We start from the raw sequence: 20,975 nt of genomic DNA on the forward strand, positions 1-20,975 counted from the left end.
ATAAGCACAGACTATAATAAAGGGTGGGCAATTGTTAAACCACAGGATTTCAATATAAGATATTGTGTTATATCGTAGCAACCCAACACTTGGCCTATACAGAAAGCCACTGTAAGTACAGTTAAACAAACCCCACACCCTACTCCACTTACACTTCCCCATGAGAGCTTTATATATTAAAAAAGAAAGTTCTAATCACATGGAGAACCCAGCCTTGTGAAATAAACTTTTGGTCACGACAATATATTATACATCTGGCATTTTAGATTAAGCTAAATCTTTAATTAAACAAAGACAACTAACATGAGTGTATAACATTTAAAGTCCAAGTATACTACTCAAAGAATGTATGGGAGAATTTAGTCCCCCTTTGACTTGAACACCCCTCTTTGGTCTATACATACTGTATACTGTATGTTAAGTCAAAACTGGGACTATTCGTTCCCTTACAGATGTGAATGTGAACACGTACTGTATATGCCTGGTGTTCTACGCTTTCAGTAATAGCTTCTCATGTGACACTGGAATAACCAGTTTGTTAAAAACAAAACCAAAAGACACAACTGTAAGACGTCTGATTTTATTACCACATCGTTGTTTGGCTTTCAGTCTGAAACTAAAAAAAAAAAGAAAAAAAAAAAAAAGTCTTCAATCCAAATCAGATTCAACCACAACAAAGCAGTAGTCCCATTTTTTTTTACAAAAAGAAAAAAGTAAGTTGATGGATAATAACAAAAAAAATGTCAAAAAAAAATGGTGTGAAAGAAATGAAAAGAAAAACAATGAGGCCTTCCATATGAAGGGTAAGATTTTTTTTAACAATTCTGCCAATTTGCCAGTCCAAAAATATATCACACATTGGCATACACACATACACACACAAGTGATATATCTGGCACAAAGCACAACCTATTATAACAGAATGTCCATGAAAAGTTTATTACATTCTTGAGGTTTAGGAAAGGACACATAAATTGGGCATTCTGTAATGGTGACAAGATTAAACTGGACCCCAGCACTCGAACCACCAAAGCAAGGATAGCGCTACAGTGGATGAGCACAATCAACTTTTTTCCAGCAGAGAAGTAAAATACAATCAAAAGTCTTATTGGACTGATTCGAAAGAGGCAGCAGAGTTACAAAAGACTGAGTACATTGAGAGGAAATATATAAAAACAAGTCTAAACCAATTAGACTCCTATTTTAATCCATGCCAATTTCTTTTCAGTCATTAATGTATATGCTTTAATTTATTCCATTCATGTGTAATTTTAAGAGATGTACGCTCAGATCCGAATTTAGATGGCTGTTCCATGGTTATGCTGCACGTTGAAAGAAATATGTATTAAACTCATTAGTCTCTTTTAATTGGAATATATAGCACCATAGCACAAGTGCCGTTAAACCCTACACCCAATCACTTAATCCTTTTTCAGGCTGAAAAAACCTGATGAGTTTAAAATCCCTCATTTTCTAAGCAATAGTTTATTCGTCAAGAACCTGCACGAGAAAATAAGGTTTAGGGTTAATATAACTACAATCACAACAACTAAAACCCACCCTGAAAAGATTGTTCCTGATTAACCAAACATCGGCAGAGATTTTTACAAAACTGCAGACCAAAGGATGTTATGTGCAGCATCGACCCCCTCCCCCAAACCACCCCTCCCATCCCCCCCGTTTTATCATATTTACTTTTATTATTAATAAATGATTCATTCATTCATTTTAGGTTGTCTGGTCTACAAATGACACAAATTCCTAAACGGCTTAAAAATCCAGAAATTGTCACAAAGAACAAAACATTGGAATTGGAAATGAAATGTTCTCAAGCAGAAGAAAAAATATTAATAATAAAGATCTTTTATCCACATTAGCGTTTGGCGTTAGGAACCAGCCAAACATTATGCCATTACAGCTGCCATTACAAACTACAAGCCTCATCCTGACAGAACAGCCGTTTCTACAGACACACTGACATTCTTATGTATTTTATATATTGCTAGGGAAGGAGAAAGAGGAGGAGGAAATGAAGACCAAACCCTCTTAAAAAGATGCTTTTCCTCACGAACGTAACTCAATGCTGCCTCCTGGTGGCAATATGATGCATCAAAGCTTTTTTAAATCTATTTTTTTTTTTTTTACATTTTTCATTATTTACGCTACCTCAATTTACGCTACAATTGCAAACCCCAAGGTTCCCTTGTATGAGGACCTAGTGATGTGCGTAAATGCGGCCTGCAAAAGGTTACGAAGTCATAACCTTAAAATGACATTTAATTAATGTTCAGAACAATCCCCCTATCCCAAGTCCCAAGCCATTACACGAGTCTGTGCCGGAAAAGCTTTTAGGGAGCTGGAATACAGCATACAACCGAGGTCAAGATTCCTGAATATGATGAATAGCAAATGCTTACAAGACACATGGAAAATGGAAGCGAAACCATTTTGTAGAGTAACAAAAACGCATTCCATAAATTTCTGTAAGAGCTAAAGGAAAATCCAGGCAAACAAGAAGGATGGACACGCTGGTGTCTTATCTTTGATCAAGATATTTCAATCATGACGTTTTTTTTTTTTAAAACAAGCCAAGTGCAAACGTGAGCCCTCGCAGTTGGGCAGGAAGAACATAAACCTTTATTTCACAACTGGCAAGATTGCTATCAGAGTGGACTCGATACCACTCCCTCCACTCCCCACTCACACACATACACACACACACAAACACCCACAGACACACGCACACAATTCAGAGCTCTGCAAGGGGCATCATTAAAGCTTAGCAAAACAAACAAACAAACAAACAAACAAACACTGTATATTTGAGAAGGCTAAACAGCCAAAGCCACAAGAGCCCCTGTGTGGCAGTTATGATGTTTTTTTTCAAAACGCTGACTTTTGTGACACAAATATGAATTCACACAACCTATTACGTTGACACAAAAACAGACATCCGCCACACACACACACACACACACACACACACGCACACACTAGACACACAAATGTTCCCTTGCTTATTGCAGCAATACTAAAAGGGTTTATTTGGATAAGTAAAACCTGGATGTCATATTTGGGGGACACCTGAAGTGCGAGGCCCTGAGCTATCGAACAGACAGACTGCTTGTGTGTGTTGTGTCATGTAATAGGGTATATAACAGCAGTTTGGCTAAGAAAGTCTTTTCTCTACATCTTTCCCCAAACAGTATAGGGAAAAGAAGTGGGGAAAATTTGGGGGAAAAAAAAAAAAATACAGAGACAGGGCTCAATGGCAGGTGTCTGTCCCTCTCCATCATTTTTCTCTCTCTCTCTCTATTTAATTTTTTTTCTAATTCTCTCTCTCTCCCTCTCAAAAGGAGGTAGAGAGAGCCAGCTGGCCAGCAGAACCTATTCACCCACCCTCTCCCTAACCACAGACAGAGGGAGGGAAAGAGAGAGAGAGGTGGAGAGAGAGAGAGAGAGAGCGAGCTAGAAAGGCAGGAAGACAGACAGAGAGAGACGGAGATAGAGGGAGAGCAATAATCAGTGAAAGCAGGCGCGGTAACAGATGTATGTTCCCAAAGCGAGCATGGTGCACACACACATGCTAGCCAGCAGAGGGCTCCACTGTCCTGCAGGTGTGTTCTCTGGTGGTGACCGTGCCGGTTTGGGCGGAGCTTCAGTTGTCGCGGTGAGTGGGTCATGTGGCTTCGCAACGTTGGCGTTATCAGGCTCGTCAGCCGGCATTGTCGGCCTCTCAAAATCCGGTGATGCCGTCGCTGCCACCGTTGCCACTGTTCTTCTGCGGACCTCCGGTTCTGAAGGAGCGCTGGGAAAATGAAAGAGATAAACAAATAAGCAAACTTTTTTTTTTTTTTTTGCATTACTAAACCAACAAAGAAACTATATTATAATGCAAATGGGTCAGGGGTAATTTCGTGGTTAAGGCATTGGACTACGGTTTAGAAGGTCCCAGGTTCAAACCCTACAACCACCAAGTTGCCACTGTTGGGCCCTTGAGCAAGGCCCTTAACTCTCAACTGCTTAGAAGTATAATGAGAAAAATCTAACTCCCTCTCGATAAGGGCGTCTGCCAAATGCCAAGATGTTGGTGTAGATCAGCACACAATTTCTATTAAAACTTCTGTTGGTCGCATCAGCGCTTCCGTTCAAGGTTATTGTCTCACCAGTCACTGCTTTATAAATTAATTTCTTTTGTGGTCTAAGGGTGTCAATGGTGCCAAAACAACTCACAGAAGAGCATAAACAGAAGCGTGTGGATATCAGCAAACAAAATTTGGACTAATACTCTGATACTACTGGTTGGTACTCCAATACTACTGGTCTGCATGGATTCATTACTACTAGCACAAAAGTAAACGGAATGAAATGGAAAAATTTGACTAAGAAAAATCCAAGGTCAATCATCAGCTGGAAAATTGATGCTTATAGTTTTCTGGGATTCCTAAAGACCAGTATTGGAACATTATCAGGAAAAAAGTTTCAACAATCACCAGTGCTCGTTAGAGTGAAATGCGTATTGAAGAGCTGGAGCCTAAACTTCAGATTGAACGAAGAGGACTGCTGTCCAAGGGCGTTGTGATGACGATGCATGACCGCACATTTCTGCCCACACTGTCAACACTCTGCAAAAACTTTGCTTTGAGTTGTTAAAGCATCCTTCTTATTTGATCTTGCTCCATCTGACTTTCACCTGTTTGGTCCTCTGAAAGGGGCCCTACGAGGAGAAGATTCACTTCTAATGACAGAAGGACAGCGAGAATGCAGATAATTATTTACTCTTACCCTCGTATATATTAGTACTAAATATATATAGTACTGCAGAAGGTCATAACCTCTGAATGTTTTGACAGCGGTCATACAGCTTGCAACATAACATGAGCTGGAGAGCTCACTAACCTTGCCTGTTTTATGTGTTATTGCAATTTCTGTCTTTGTGTTCATAAACCCCTAACTTGAAAATGCTTTCTGTGGCTTTGCGAAATCAGAACACAGTACAGAGCTGAACGATGCAACCTTTTCCAGCTATAATAATCTAGCTACAAGGCTGCTATGATTGTAACCTTTTTTCACACAATGTTGACCAATTTGTCTCTGTGGGCTCCACGCGTCTTCTGCATTATGACCAAAAAAAAAAAAAAAAAAAAGTTGCGTCAAATCTAACTGGCTTTCTATCTATGTGAAGCCCGCATTGATGTATACCTGTGTGTGTAGATGACATTGTTGGCCCTTATCTCGTCATGTTCAGGAAAAAACTGGGACGTGGACTGAGGTCCATTGTAGGCAGGCTTTGGTGGACGTGGCCTAGGAGGGGGAGTGAATTCTGGAGGAGGGTCTTCCTCATTTGACAACTCCTTCCACGACTCCTAAGGACACAAACACAACAAGTGATTAATGCACTTGCTAACAGGTCATTTCTAACAAGCAAGTAATGTAAACATGTCACAAAGAAAATACATGGATTAGCACGGTGTTCCGTGAAAGCAGTTTAGGTGTGTAGAGGATTTTTTTTTTTTTTTTTTTTTAAACACAGTGTAAACGTTTGCCCTTACCTGGATCGAGGTGTCTCCCATGATGCATTTAGCACCCTCAATAACGGCGAGGTAGGAGAATCGGAGTTGGTCCGCTGTTTGGATCAGACCCATCCGGTATCGTCTCATGTCCAGGAGAACATCCTTGATCTGGACCGAGGATGGGTCTTTCCGCAGAGACATCTACACATAGGGGGAGAGAACAGTTTCTTAGAGGTTATCATTGTAAATTTTAAAGCATCAACAGGATAAAAAAATATATATATACACTAGATACCAGTCTAATCAGGGTTAACCTGTAATGTTTAAATTAATATTAATTTTACAATTTCAAGATATCTTCTAAAGAAAAGGAAATCCACAATGTTGCCATGCATTCAATTTGGATTACATTTTTCCCGGCCTAAAATGAGCTCAAATAAAGTTCACCATTAAAATATTATCAAAAAGAAAAAGGAAAAAGAGTTTGTTAATTAGATTATTACATTACAATCTATTAAATTTATAGAAAAAAGCTACCTGAAATGGTCTAAAATTGTTAAGACTGAGAATAAACTGCTTGACAAAAAAAAGAAAAAAAAAAGTTGCACACTGACTGATGAGTGAAAGTTTTCATTCACTCATCTCTAGCTTTGATTACAGAACACAATATGGCGGCCAGTTTATGTGTGAAAGTGATTCTTTATGTTCCCAGAACCACTCTTTCACAATTTGAGCCCTGGAAGACTGAAAAACTAAATTAATGTGATAAACCTGGTAATTCAGTAGACTCAGGCTGTCAGCTGACTTCATTTGATTGCCACATAAAAAACGCCCTGCAACTGAAGCAACCCCAACTGACCAACTGAAGCAACCCAAGATCATAACACTGCCTTCAGAGGCTTGTAGGGGGGGCATTGTGCATCACGGGTGCATCGTTTCATGCACTTCCCTTTTCACCCTGACGCGCCCACTGCTCTGGTATAGCCTCAATCTGAATTCATTAGACCACATGACCATTTTATATTGCTACAAAGTCCAATTTTTGAGCTCCCTAGCAAATTGATGCCTTTTTTCTGATTAGTCTCAATCACAAGTGGTTACTTAAACAGTACCAATTCTGAGAGTTTTTATATGTATGGAAATGCTTTTACTTTCACTTTTCACTTTAAACATATCCATGCTTTTACTGTTGCAATTTAGCCATTTTTTTTACTTTAAGTGTTTTAGTGATCCCCATTCATGATATTTCCTGACCACATTTCTTCCACAAAGTTGAAGATCATTTGGCACTACCCTTCCAGGTATTAACACTGTGTTGAAGGGTTCTCAATCCATTTCCTGTCATTTCAAATATATTTAGTTGCTTGAAGCAGCCTAATAATATAAACCTTGTAGAATGGTTACTTTTCTTTTTTGATAAGCAGTGTACATCACCTTACAGTGAAGATAAAAAGGTCTTTTACCGGTTAGAAAAAAAAAAAAAAAAAAAAAAAGAGTTTGAATACTCGAGTGTAAATAATGAGTGTAAATTGTTGGAGAAAAATGTTAATCTAAACATTATCTAATTAAATGAAATATAAATAAAGACAAACAGTCCCCTCACCAGCAGCAGGCAGGTGTCCACAAGGCAGAAGGTTCCGGAGCGACCGATGCCGGCGCTGCAGTGGACCACCACGGGCCCTTGATCTGAGTTTAGACAGCCTGACTCTCGCACCTTGAACAGGAAGTTGAGGAAAGAGGCAGGAGACTCGGGAACACCAAAGTCAGGCCAGGTGGTGTAGTGAAAATGAAGAATCTCCCTGGTTTCCTGAGTCTATACACAAGTACAGGCATTATTTTTTTTTTTATAACTGAGAATAAATATCAAAATGATTCGATTGTAACTAACCTGGATAATACAAACATTTTGGGTTTAACCAATAAATCATTAATAGAAAAAGAAAAAAAGGGAAGACCGGGAAGTTTCTCACTGAAAGATTCTCCAGCTCCAGCTGCCGAACTGTGTAGTATGATTTCACGTCCTCTGAAACTAGAGTTAACTTGAAATTCGTGTCCTCAAAAATGGCTTCCCGCTCCTCCCTCTGTGGCCAGTACTGCGCACATTTCACCTGACCAGCAAAACAATACAGGATTTTTTTTTTATTTCAGGTTTTAATTAACTTTCTATAAATATAGACCTGATGGTACTTTCAGCCGCAAAGCAAATTTTCAGTACTTTATCGTATCTACTGTATGCGAGTGGCTGTTCAGGGAACGACTGTTGACACCTGTTACAACATGAGTAATAACAGGAACCAATTTGTCTGTGGATATTCCACATGGTTAAATGTTACTAATAAAAGTACAGTGTGGCATACAGTATTTGTCACTAAAACAAAAACAAAAAAGCAAAAAGATAAGGTATAAGAGAAACGTTATAACAATTAGGAATGCAGAGTTGCAGGAATATCATCAGCTTTAGGTTGGTAGCGGTGCTCCACTGTTGATTATTTCCTTATTACTAATTATTACTAATTATATCAATGTCCACTTAAATAAAAGGAGTAAAGGTTGAAAATGGTGACCCTCACCGATCCCTTCTCTATGACACGGTTCAGCATGACCACTCCGCGAGTCCTCTGCTCCCACACCATCTCCCAAAAATGCCCACATGTGCTAGGTAAAGGACCCTAGGAAACAGGTCAGGAAAACAGAGAGACAGAATAAGTATTTCATGTATTTCTGTGAAAATGATGGACAAAAAAATTTAATTAATGTGTTCTATTAATTAAACGTGCTGTAAAATTCATACATGCTTACACCAGGGTCTAGGAAAACACAGATATTTTATACATAACAGTATATTTTAAACTAAGCTTTTAAGTAAATTAGATTTTGGTTGTTTTTCTGAATGCAAAAAAAAAGAAAAAAATTGACGTATTGCAAGAAAAGAAAGGGGGAAAAAATTTATATAATAGGAAGAAGCTTGTTATATTAAAATTATGACCTGCCTTTTATGACTGTCATAAAATTGAACACAACACATTACTATATTTAACTCTCATATATCCGCAGCAATTTAATAATTCACCTGCTACACTAATGCATTTAACTAGTGCTTGGATACCATCAAGATACATCATCACGTTTAAAACGCTGGCCTCACAGGACCTCCTTTAATGACCCAAAAAATGTTGAAATGGCTTTAAGCGAGGTCAAAATATCTGTATGCGCAAGTGGTGTTTGTGAATGATTAATGTCAGACATAGGCATCTCTCTTTTGCAAGCTGCAGTCAAGTTATTGATTGATTTATTAACTAGTTCATTTATTTATTAACGACTGCAGAAGCCTCGGCGGAATCGTCATTTACAGATGTACAGCTTTCTTTAAAACGTTTTGATCATTCAAATGTTTTACTGTGGCGAGGAGTATTTTCACAGAACTGTGCTCAAAGCTGTCTTTAAATCAGTTTTACAACTTCATTTAGGAGAAATATCACAAATCCTGGTTTGACTTGAACACCCTGTATAAATATTTTATTTCCTTAATAGCCTTATTTTCTTCCCTTTTTCCTTTCCCCTCTCTCTCTCTCTCATCTGTACATTGGTAAAATTAGTAAATTAGATCAAACAGAACCCAATGTTTCCTGTGTAAAATATGTTTAACCTACATACCAGTGCTACCAGGGCTGTCCATTATGGTTTAAGACCTCGACTGGATTTTTATCCTCTTGCTTTTGGACCGCAGACCACAAATCTGACCACTGAATCGAGTTATTGTCATGGCATTTACATTTAATACAATTCACACTGACTTCCTGTGGATGGTGCACATAAATAATACCCGAGTAAAGATTTCAGGATTGATTGTGGGATCTCAAACATTTAACTGCATATTTAAATAATCATGCACACATCTAGAGTAAATGCAAACTAAAGATACCAACTATAGCTTGCCTATTTGACTATATGATGATTGATATATTATAATTAGTGATTCTCTAGAGTAGATCAATATATTTTAAAATGAGATGTGGGAGGAGACTATCATTTACATCGCTATAGTTTGATGATGCATTAAATGACCAGTTAAATTTCTTCCATGAAGCCATGCCAGCATTTACATTGCTCTAATCTCGCTCTCTGCACAGCCCTGCCCCCACTCTCCTTCGCCTTGTAGAAATATGCATTCTAGCGCAAACCGATAGCGTTGCATCTAAATGTCAAAAAGCTGTGATGAGAAAACAACGGGTAAAATAGCTTGGCAATATCAGTGCCGTATACTGTGATACAAAGACTGCTTTATCCTTCCTTTCTTCCATAATTCATTGACCCTTCAAAGTCCTGAACGCGCCTATTGAGGCTATGTCTTTTTACCTCGAGCACTGAAACTGCTATTGCATGCAAATGAAACGTGTTTATTTCTACATTTTGGTTAACTCGTATTTAGGAGTTGCAGAGACATACTTAATGCCTACGTTAAAGTGCTCTGACTAAAAACAATGCCTTGACTAGCAAGGCATCTATGCTGCATCCACAACATACTGTAAAATAAATCTAGCTAATGCCCACACACAATAATATGAAAACAACAAATGAAACATTCCCATAAATATGTACTCTCCATGATGACTGTACAGTCTACCTAAATAGAAAACTTGACATCATCAGATCAAGTCTGCCTGTTGTTGCTGTTCTGTTTTAATTTTCATCGTTGTATTTTTCTTTAAAACAACTGAAAGAGCATTCTCAGATATAGACCTATTTTTATTTAATATTGGCTATATGTTTTACTAATTTGCACTTCACATTTTGTATTGATCACAGTCTATTTTAATACAAGTGCTTGCAACATCTCACATATGGCTTTGACTTGCAACTGAAAACATAGCCTGCTTTGTAGAAAATACAGAGATACAGTATACAGGATGTCATGTATCGCCGTTCAGCCTAAAAATATCTAGATATCATTTCTGGTCCATGATCGCCCACCCCCATTTACCACAGCTAAAGGTGACGGCATTCCCCACATTACAACCTCATTTTTTATTTTTTTGGAGTGGGGATTAACACAAGTAGAGTTGAATAAACTAAACATATAAATAAACAGCTTGGTTCTAAAGGAGACATTAGAACCAAGTTACAATATCAGAAATGATCTGTAAAAATATCTGTATAAATCTGATAAAAACAACTTTTTTGTGTAATTTATTTCTAATCCATTAAGACACTTAATAAAACTCTGCTCCAGGACAAGGTGAACTAAGCAGAAATCTCTCTGAACATCTGACTGGTTAATCTCACGGTCAGTCATCTGAAGGCTCTCCCTTATGCTTAGAAGTAAAAGTTGAAGCTGGGTTAAGCCTCTGTGCTAAACAGAAACAGAATAGCACGTTCAGACGCGCCTGTACCTCGTAATTCTGACGCATTCTCTGGTATTTCACAATGTACTCCAAATGGGCCAGGAAACGTCAGCAGCATGAAATAAACAACTGACGTTTCCTGCGTTTTATGCGAATCAGTCTCTAACCTCTAACAACGTCATCATAATGACCATTAATGTGCTTGATCAAGCTGGAAAATGCCAGTTGATACACCACTGCTCAACAGAACTTGGTTACAAAACATGGTTACCCCTAAATATATAATAATGCCAATACATAAAAAAAATTATAATAATAACAAATCTAGGGTAGGAACAAAACTGGGACATTATGTGATGTTTAGACTGTGTATAGGTTTATATACATTTATACACAGTTAGTATTATTTTGATTGTATTAACACTCATACTTTAAGACGTTAAAACATTACCAGTTCATTGTTTTCTATTCAACATGTGGCCCTTGTGTCTGTAACTAGATTTAAGATTTTAATTAGGTTATGAATGCATCCCAATAAGGCAGACCGTTTTCACATTCTCTTTATAAACTATGCCCCGGTAAATGTGAGTACATTAATAATACACTGGCGGTAAACAGGAGACGGATCTGAGCATGTTCATGCTTGCGTAACATTCAGCAGCATTCCGTCTTGCATTTTTTGATATAAAGATGTGCAAGGTATAGCCTTACATAGGAGTTCTGAAATATTTTCAGTTAAGTTAAATGCTGATCTGCATTTATGCTTCGTAGACAGTCAAAAGAACATCTGCGTGTATGAAAGCTTTTATCACAGAACATTAAACGCACACAAATTAAGAATATCTGTTGTACCAGTCCAGAGATGTTTACCATTCAAGTGTATATAAGGCTAGAAAGTAAACATCAGATTAAATGAAGATAGTAGATGCATACGTCACCATAACATTGCCAACGAATCTGAAAAAAGCATCCGAATAAAGCTCTACAGTATGTTGTTACTTTGTGCTGATTTAAAACATGACAGCTTTATTCCAGTGACAATTTATGGAGAAGAGTCACAGTGCGTTCAACTCCATCACATATTCATAACAGTGAACTGGATTTTCAATTCTGCCAAGAAATCCAAAGTTTATATAAGGGGTGTTCAAGTCAAACTGGGACTTTTTTTGATTGTGCAGAATAACAGAACACATTTATGAGAGTAAAAAAAAAAAAAAATTTCCCTTTATTCCTCTATATAGTCCCCTGCTAAGCTAACGCACTTATCTCAGAATTTCACTAGTGCATGGACAGCAACAAGGTACATAGTTTTCTCAGAGATAATCCAACTGCCTGCTTCAACTACCTGCTTGTTAACCCTTAATAAACCATTAATACTAAACTTAATACTTAAACCTTCTACGTTGATGGTATCCATGCACTAGTGAAACTTTGGGATAAGTTATTTTCTGACTGATTACTCTAGGAGGGGATTTAATAAAGAAATAAAGAGAATTTTTACTCTTAAAACCACGTTCTGTTATTCTGCGCAATCAATAATCCCTTCTCATATTTATGTGCTTTTTTTAATAGGCTACCTAGGGTTAGGTAAAACTTTTTTTTTTTTAAATAAAAAAAAAACAGCAGCAGAACCGCTGATCTGGTGAATCGAAATGTTTGCATGAAGAGGCGTTTGTTTCGCATCTCCGGAGTCACAGCTTCACAACGGTTAGAGGTTACAGCTGTTGACTTTAGCTTTTCCTTTAAGACGAGGGAAAGTCTTCAGGAATTTCTTTGTGCCTTGGGGTTTCTCGCCTAATATTACAAGCTGCAAATTTTGTCTCAGTTACTTTAAGAGAGAGAAAAGAAAGGCTGGTTAGGGAATGAGTGTTTACAGCTGTTGTATCATGTAGATAACATGAGCGAGCTTGTCTGCTGGACTTTCCGCAAAGTAACCATATACTGTACGGCATGTCACTCTTTGAAAATTAAAATCTGGAAAATCGCTTTTGTATAACAGGAATTAAACACTACAGGACACCTCAAGATAATACTTTTGGATCGTGATCCATTTCGTGCTGTTGATTATTTTATTCTATAAATTAATAATCATAATAATATCACAAAACAAATTTGGGACCAAATATTTTTATATATTTTGAGTCATTTTAAACGTACAATTTACTGAGACATCTTTCTAGGACAAATACTGATCTACAACAGTAACAGTACAACACAAATAATCCTGAGTGGCTTCATACTTGGGTCTCATTCTTACAGTACAGCCATGGACAGTCACTGACAGGACTTTCCCTTTAAGCATATGTTTGAATGACGGCTAAGAAAATGTAAGGTAAAAACTCCATAAAATGATCACATTCTCTAACTAAAAAAAAAAAAAAAAAAAAAAAAAAAAACTCAGCAGCACCTTCACGTGGTTTAGCAACAAACGAACTTGCACAAGTTCAGAGGCAGCGATAAACTTTTCAAAAAAGAATTTCATTCCTTTGTACGTTTATAACCTCTTTATTAAATATACGGAAAGCACAGCATTGTCTTAACTGTCTCAACACGTTTTATAGCGCTTTAGAGAGCTATTGAAGTGCAAAGTCACAGCATAGGCCGTTCCAATTCACAGAACACTGAAAAACCAAACACTGAAACTGGAACCTAATGAAGCAGCCATGTAAAGCGTTACGTTCCCATGGGGTTTCAGTTCTCTACAGCCACTTTTGAATGTATAGAATTGGTGCTGAACCTAATAATCATAAACATCTTTAGGTTCAAATATAAACCAAGTCTTTAAGGTGTCTTAAAAACAACTGGAACCTCCTGGCTCTTATTCTGTTTTCTAACCTGAGTGAGAATGTAACTCCTCTGCGCCTCCTCCATGGAGATCAGACTGGCATTGATGTAGTCATTGCTGCTGATTTGAAGACGAATTCGACTGTGGTCGACTGGTGGAGAGAAAAAAAAAAAGAAAAAACAGATACACATACAGTAAGTGTTTTACATCTTTACTACAAAATCACATGACCTAGTGCCAAAGACTATGACTGTGATGCAGCCACACAGGTGCAGCTTAGGAGGAATTCCCAGAGGCCTCTGTGGTGGCATAAACACCACAGATCTCTTTCAGGTCCTATTCTCAGTTCCACCAAATTAAAGCAAGCATCTTCCTGATATTAGCTCTGTTAAACAAACAAAACAATTTTTACAACATGGGTTATCTATTGCCAAAAGAGCTAAACTGTACATTCGCGGTGATTTCTGCATGAAAAAGTTGAAGCTGTTTTTAGGCCTGAGTGAAAAAAAAAAAAAGAGAAAAAAAACACAAGAAAACAAGAGGAAACCACAGTAGCACGGCTCTCTAAAGACGCTAAGACGGAAGAGAAAAAAATAAGAAAAAAGGGGGGTGGAGATGGTATGACATCAGTACTGCTACATTTTTTCACAGATGATTATATTTAACATTTCTGCCAACTTCTGGCCTTTTGTTCGAGGCCAGAAATGATCATTTATAATAAGCTAAGTGATTTTTTCAGAAGTCTCATTGCAAAGTGTCCTTGAGCTCTGAAAAGGCGCTATATAAATAAAAACTATTTTTATTATTATTATTATTATTAGGTCTTAGTGATTTATTTATTCCATCATAAAGCAAGCTATAAAAATGTGTATACTAGAGTCCTGTTAAAAGAGTTTAGCCATTTCAGGGTAATTAAGTAGTACAGCAGTGATTCTGCATCAGATCTCTGTCCATATGACATCCATATATTCTTTATTATATTTTCACATTTCACGCTGCTTCATTCCAACAAGCATGGGCTCTAACATTTATATGTATGACCGTGCTACTGAATTCTTGAACCTGATTGGGCAGAAGGCATTAATTATATTACACACTGGAACTAATGAATTTCTGTAGTAGCCAGTTACTCACAGGGACTTGTATGGAAGATGAGCTAAAAAATCTAATCCTAATACAACAATAATAGCATTTAATTGAAGTATAATATAATATTATAATACATATTATATAAATAATATTACAAAAAATAATAATTATTATTGTTATTATTGAAAATAGTTATGCTTTTCTGCCAGAACATTTAATTAACATTTATAGTAAGAAGCCTCATTTGTCAGTCATGACGTGCTCCGCATCAGGACAGTTTTCGAGACAGAATTATCTTCAAGACAGAGAAATGAGACACTGGTGAAGGAACAAATGTTTGTAGTGCAAGTGACGAGAAGAACTTATGTTACGGTATGGACAGTGTACAGTTTACAATGTGAAATATATACAAATGTGGTTTACACAGCACCCATGTGTTGTTCATTAATAAATAAAAACTGTGTGATAGGTGAAAATAAAACAATATGGGATGCAATGTTTTAGAAAAATAATCCACATCAGGGAGGAAGTCCATACTGCATCACACGACAGCGTCATGGACTGCTTGCCTCTTACACTATAAACTGTGTTTTATTGCTTACCTAATATTTAGTAAAATCAGATCAAACCTATATTTTTACTTACATGGGCTGACATCTCTGTAGCGATTGCGGCTTCTGTTCTCTGGAAGTTTGGCAATCTTGCAGGGCAGTTCACTTGACTGTTGTCTGATTTCCTGGAGAAAGAACCAAATATCAGCTACATCTCTTCCATATGATAATGGAAAATGCTTAGCGCCTTTCATAAGCATTACAGAAGCCTACTTAGATTTTTTGCATACGGCTTGTTCCTGTCGCGACAGAACATCTCTGTCCACACACATACAAACAGACATGTCTTTCACACCAACACTCTATAAGAGTTCTTTTAGGTCTTAGTTAAGTAAGAACATTATGCCAGACGTAATTTTTATTAACACGCTGTGCATAAATGAAAAATGGGTTAGTGGGGATTTAGATCAGATGATTTACGTGCTCACCAAACACCTCCCGGTCTCTGTTTACTTGTTTTTTTGTTTATAAAGAACAGCGAGCTAGAAAGAATAGAATACCCAAGAGATTAGTGAGTTTGTTATGACATTAACATTCACCAGCTATATAATCGCAGCAATAAAACAAACTTTTAAACAGCCAGACGCCAACGGGACATGAGCAAACAGTCAGGGGTCTGTTTCGGATAGAAACGGGACAAAACCTAGGTTAAATAATGGTTTAGTGAGACATCATTTGCCTTTTCGGCTAAATTAATTAAGTGAGGCTGTAGGGTGGAGCTGAAAGTTCAGCACATTTAATTCAGGCTACATAAAGTGTAAAACAAAACAATAATAATTCTACCTTTTAATTTTTTCGATATTCATTAAACAGCATGTTGACATGTTTTGCTTTGCCAATAAAAAAAATCCTCATAAGAAAAATCCTGAGAGCATAGTGACAGAAACCTGTGTGTGTGTGTGTGTGTTCGTACGTGCGTGCATTTACATGCATTCATCTTAATATTTGAATAATCACAATGCAAATCGAATCAACATCTACAGTAGGTATCGTGATACTGTATTTATTGGTCCCTGGTGGTTATAGGGGATGAATCACCAAGGACCAGCCGATGCGATGTCACGATACGTGGACGCTACGCTGATTCAATTTTACATTTTATAAATATGCCAAGTCTATATTATTCATTTTTCCATATTTTCCTAATGTTCTAAACAATTCAGCAAATATTTTGCTCGGACCACATAGGACACTGTGCCTCCTGCCAATATGTGAATAGTTTAGAGTGCATCATCCGTAGGATTATAGAGGAACTTTAACATTTTACCACCTTAAAAGGTAAACATACAAACTTAGAAATTTTAAAAAATCGATGGGAGGCAAAAAGAATCACGATACGTCACTGAATCAATCCCACCCATCTCTTACACACACACACACGTTAAACATGTTTAATGTTATATATTTTTTATTATAAAGTATAAATATCGGACAATGTAAGACTAGTTATCAGTATCAAAGTCAAAATGATGGTATCGTGACAATCCTAGAGAAGGGTCAGTCAATTAGCAACCTAGCTAGCTATACATAAAACCTAAATAACATGATACATTAAGTAACACATTTCTTAAATCCAAGAACCAAACAGCTGTTGCTTATATTAGGGTAGCTCGGAACAGTGTTTTGGCATGAGCAGTAATTAGAGAACTGAGTTTACCCGCTAGCAGAGCAGCTACTTGTTAGCGTCTATCAGTTCACAATATCAGCGCTGCCTGGTTACGTTAGGTTACGTTAGGTTACGTTAGCGCGCGAGCTAGTGTCATCACCCATAAGACACGAAGATTCCACACCATGCCACGGTATTCAAACAACGGGCAGTGGCTCGTGATCGTGTTTCCTTTTACCGACACATACGTATCTCAGACTTATGAACGAGGCTAATACCTGGTAAATGGCGTTCCAGTTCCCGGATTCATCAATTTCCCGAAACTCGGCTTCCATCGCCGTGTTTTTTCAACAGCCCGCTCCCCTACTGCCGATCCGTCACTCCCTGTGGAACACGCGGGATCAGTTAGTAAATCAGCGACCAAACTGTAAATCCTTTTAACACGTTAAATCGCTTGCGAAACGACTATTTTAACGTTACTGTTTTCTCTTGGCCTGGTCTTACCGGAAACACGCCGCACGCTCCTCCCGCACCGCCGCACTACAGCGCTGACTCTGCGCATCGCCCCCGTGTGCACAACAGCAACCAATCAGATAGCGCGCGCGCCCGAAAGCCCCAGCAACAAGCCAATCAACTCACAGATGAGGTCCAAAAAAAAATTTGCGTACTACCCTACTTTACACTGTGCGTCTGTCGTATACTATATATTACGGTAGTATTCGGTTTGGGACGCAGCCACATTGCTGGGCGGGGGAGATCACCGGGGCGAAATACTCAGCGCCTGTAGATTTATTTCTCTCCGAAACGTAGACATATTTTCCAAACACTATACAGTTTTGAGAATGACACGAATATAAATTTTCACAAAGTCTGTGTTTTTAGATATTTTATCAGACGTTTCTATGGTATACTGAAGTATAATTGCAAGCATTTCGTAGATGCCAAAGGCTTTTTAATGACAACTGCATTAAGTTTATGCAAAGAATCAATATTTGCAGTGTTGACACTTCTTTTTTAACTTCTGGGCCACATCCTGACTGATGGCAGCCCGTTATTGCATATCAGTGCTTGGAGTTAGAATTTGTGAGTTTTTGTTTATCCGCCCGCCTTCTGAGGATTGACCACAAGTTCTCAATGGGATAAAGATTTGGGGATTTTCCTGGCCATGAAACCAAAATTTTTTCTTCAAGTTATCACTTTTGCCTTATGGCAAGGTGCTCCATCATGCTGGAAAAAGGTATTGCTTGTCACCAAACTGTTCTTGTGTGGTTGGAAGAAGTTGTTCTCGTCCTCCGACGGCCGATTCACGGCTGTGTTCTTAGGCAAAAGTGTAAGTGAGCCCACTCTGCTGGCTGAGAAGCAAACCCACACATGAATGAATATATGTATCAATTATATATACTTGACCAAATAGCTCAATGTACTCTATTATAGCGATATATTTATAATTTAATTATATTTTAATTTAACAAACCTATTTACTATTAGCCGCTTCATCGCACGTGACTCTGGTTGACAGATTAGCGATTACTCTATGTTGCCATGTCCACGATTTTCCTTCAGATTTCTTCTGACATTGGCGATTTGGGAAGATGTTTTTGTCTAGTAATTTTCCAAAAATCAGTTTTTTTATTAGTATATACCACAGTATTGTAAATAATCGATTTGGATTGGCAGTGTCAGCTCCAAGGAAACTTACAGGGCATCTTCTCTAACACTGCATTGTATCGTTTCTACATCATGACTGACAGAATTTTGGAAACTTCCTATATAAATAAAACAAGTAAATGAAATTGGAATGGTTTTTAAATTTTGTTAATATTTACGAAAAGAGTCTCCATTGTCATCTCCTTTGTTGAAAGTTTTCGGAACAGAAGATTTTGCTCTATCCATTTTCTCTAAATAATGACACATTACATTTATTATCTTAACACCCTTGACAAAGTGAAAGGGAGACAGAGAGGGGGGACCATTATTTATTTCAGATCCAAGATAGTTAAAAAAAAAACATCAATAGAAGATTGAATAGAAGCAGACCTAAAACCACTTGAGTTTTACTTTTAGAGTCATTTAAAGTCAGCAGTCTTTTAGAATCAGCTCAGCACAATTGCTGCACTAAAGGAGGAAATCACTTCTGCATGTAACAGCATCAGACGTGAGACATAACAAAATGTCGAACATTCATGTATGTACATAGTGGTTAGCATGGTGGCCTCGCACCTCCAGGGTCAAGGGTTTGATTCCCACCTCGGGTCTGTGTGCATGGAGTTTGCAGGTTCTCCTCATGCTTGGGGAAGTTTCTCCAGGTATTCCGCTTTCCTCAAACAGTCCAATGTCATGCAGATCAGTTTAAATGACATTTCCAAATTGCAAGTGAGATGGTGCTCTGTCGAGGGTGTACCCCTTCCTGTGCACAAAAGTCTCCTGGAATAGGCTTCAGGCCCCTCACGACCCAGTATAAGTGATATAGAAGATAAATAAATGAAAGTATGAACAAGTACCACAAATTTAGAGCCCAACGATTTAAGCATTTGCTGTCGATCTAGACATATCTGGCTCCATGTGCCATAATGTACAGTATAATGTGTTGTTTCCACAACAAAACGCATAATTAAAATAAAAAACAAAAGGAATCTAAATTGGATTATTTTTCAATAACATCCTTTTGGGTCGGGTTATATTTTTTCTTATGTAACAGGCTACTGTGAGATACGACCTCTTGTCTTCTTGTTGCTTATCAGCAAATGACATCCATTACATTATCGCCACCTTCTGGTCTTGATCTTTTTTCAGTTTAATAGTTCCCTCACCCTTAAATAACCCATCAAATTCTTCCTTACTTGTCCTTTTTCTTCTCAACTACTTTTCACCTTACTTAACCTTTCTAAATTTAATGATGACGATGTCACAATCAGAGACACATGCACTATTAAAGTATGGTCATTGATCTTAGACCACCATTGTTATGCGTTTGTCGACTGACATGGCAAGTGTGCATTCAACATTGCAAATATGTTGTTGCAATTCATACTGCGGCATCATTTTGAATGTACATTCTGCAATTAATTAAAAAATTAGCATAGAAATTCCTTCCAGCCTCAGTCCAGACTGACAGCAAAAAAAAGAGAAGAAAAGAGTATATGTCTTTATGTCTGTCTTACCCCTGTAAGTTTTTATCTCTGTTATATAGATACCTGCTGCTATAATCAGTGTTTATGTATCAGGTATAAGATTGATTTACTATCCTTTACTTGTACTTATTTGTTATCAAAGAACAAAGTGCAATATAAATACTCTGAATTAATTGCAAAGGTGCAATTAAACCTTCAAGACAAAGTGCACTTAGTATTTAACACAGTCTCCTTGCATCTGCAAAATCTGGCTTTGATTCCTGCCTAAGGTCTGCAAGCCTGGACATTGTGTGTTCTCCCCATGCTTTGTGGGTTTCCTCTGGGTATTCCAGTTCTCTCCCAAAGTACAAAAACATGCAGATTAGGCTACTTGGTGTTCCGTAGTGTAAATGAGCATGCAAGTGTTTGTACAAGAATGTGTGTGTATGCCTCGATGGATTGCCACCCCGTCCAGGTTATATATACCCTGCCTTGTACCCTAAGCCTCCAGGGATAGATTACAGGCCTTCTGTGACCCTGTATACAGGTTAAACCGGTATAGACAGTGAGATGAAAGACATATGCAATTTGTTCATTTGAAGAAATGCAATAGTTCTGTATTTGGGAATAATGTTTAAAACACTATACAAATTCAAATTCAAAAATTTGTATAGTGTTCAAATTCAAATTTTATTGTTACATACACAGTCATACACAGTACGATATGCAGTGAAATGCTTGTACGACCGCCGGTGACCTTAAAAAGAAAATAAAAACTATATATAAGGAACAAATATTAATAAAAAGAAATGAAATACAAAAGAAAATAAATGTTACTAGTAAAATAAACTGTACAAATAAGGGCATAATAAAAATATTACAAAATATAGAAATATAGGGGGGAAATATATATATATAT

General features: G+C 37.5%; 1 protein-coding gene across 1 annotated transcript; it reads right to left on the minus strand.

Moving 5' to 3' along the window:
* Positions 1 to 564: 564 nt before the first annotated feature.
* ptpn1 (protein tyrosine phosphatase non-receptor type 1) lies at positions 565 to 17,523 on the minus strand. Its single transcript, XM_053504429.1, has 10 exons — positions 17,451 to 17,523; positions 17,225 to 17,330; positions 15,375 to 15,465; positions 13,691 to 13,791; positions 8,084 to 8,182; positions 7,484 to 7,621; positions 7,117 to 7,326; positions 5,553 to 5,714; positions 5,203 to 5,366; positions 565 to 3,808 (listed from the first exon to the last, which is right to left on the minus strand). Exons 2-10 carry the CDS (start codon positions 17,279 to 17,281, stop codon positions 3,523 to 3,525), a joined length of 1,308 nt encoding a protein of 435 aa, XP_053360404.1. The 5' UTR covers positions 17,282 to 17,330; positions 17,451 to 17,523; the 3' UTR covers positions 565 to 3,522.
* Between the last annotated feature and the right edge of the window lie 3,452 nt (positions 17,524 to 20,975).

The sequence above is a fragment of the Clarias gariepinus genome, chromosome 9, assembly GCF_024256425.1.
Source record: "Clarias gariepinus isolate MV-2021 ecotype Netherlands chromosome 9, CGAR_prim_01v2, whole genome shotgun sequence".
Lineage (NCBI taxonomy): Eukaryota > Metazoa > Chordata > Actinopteri > Siluriformes > Clariidae > Clarias > Clarias gariepinus.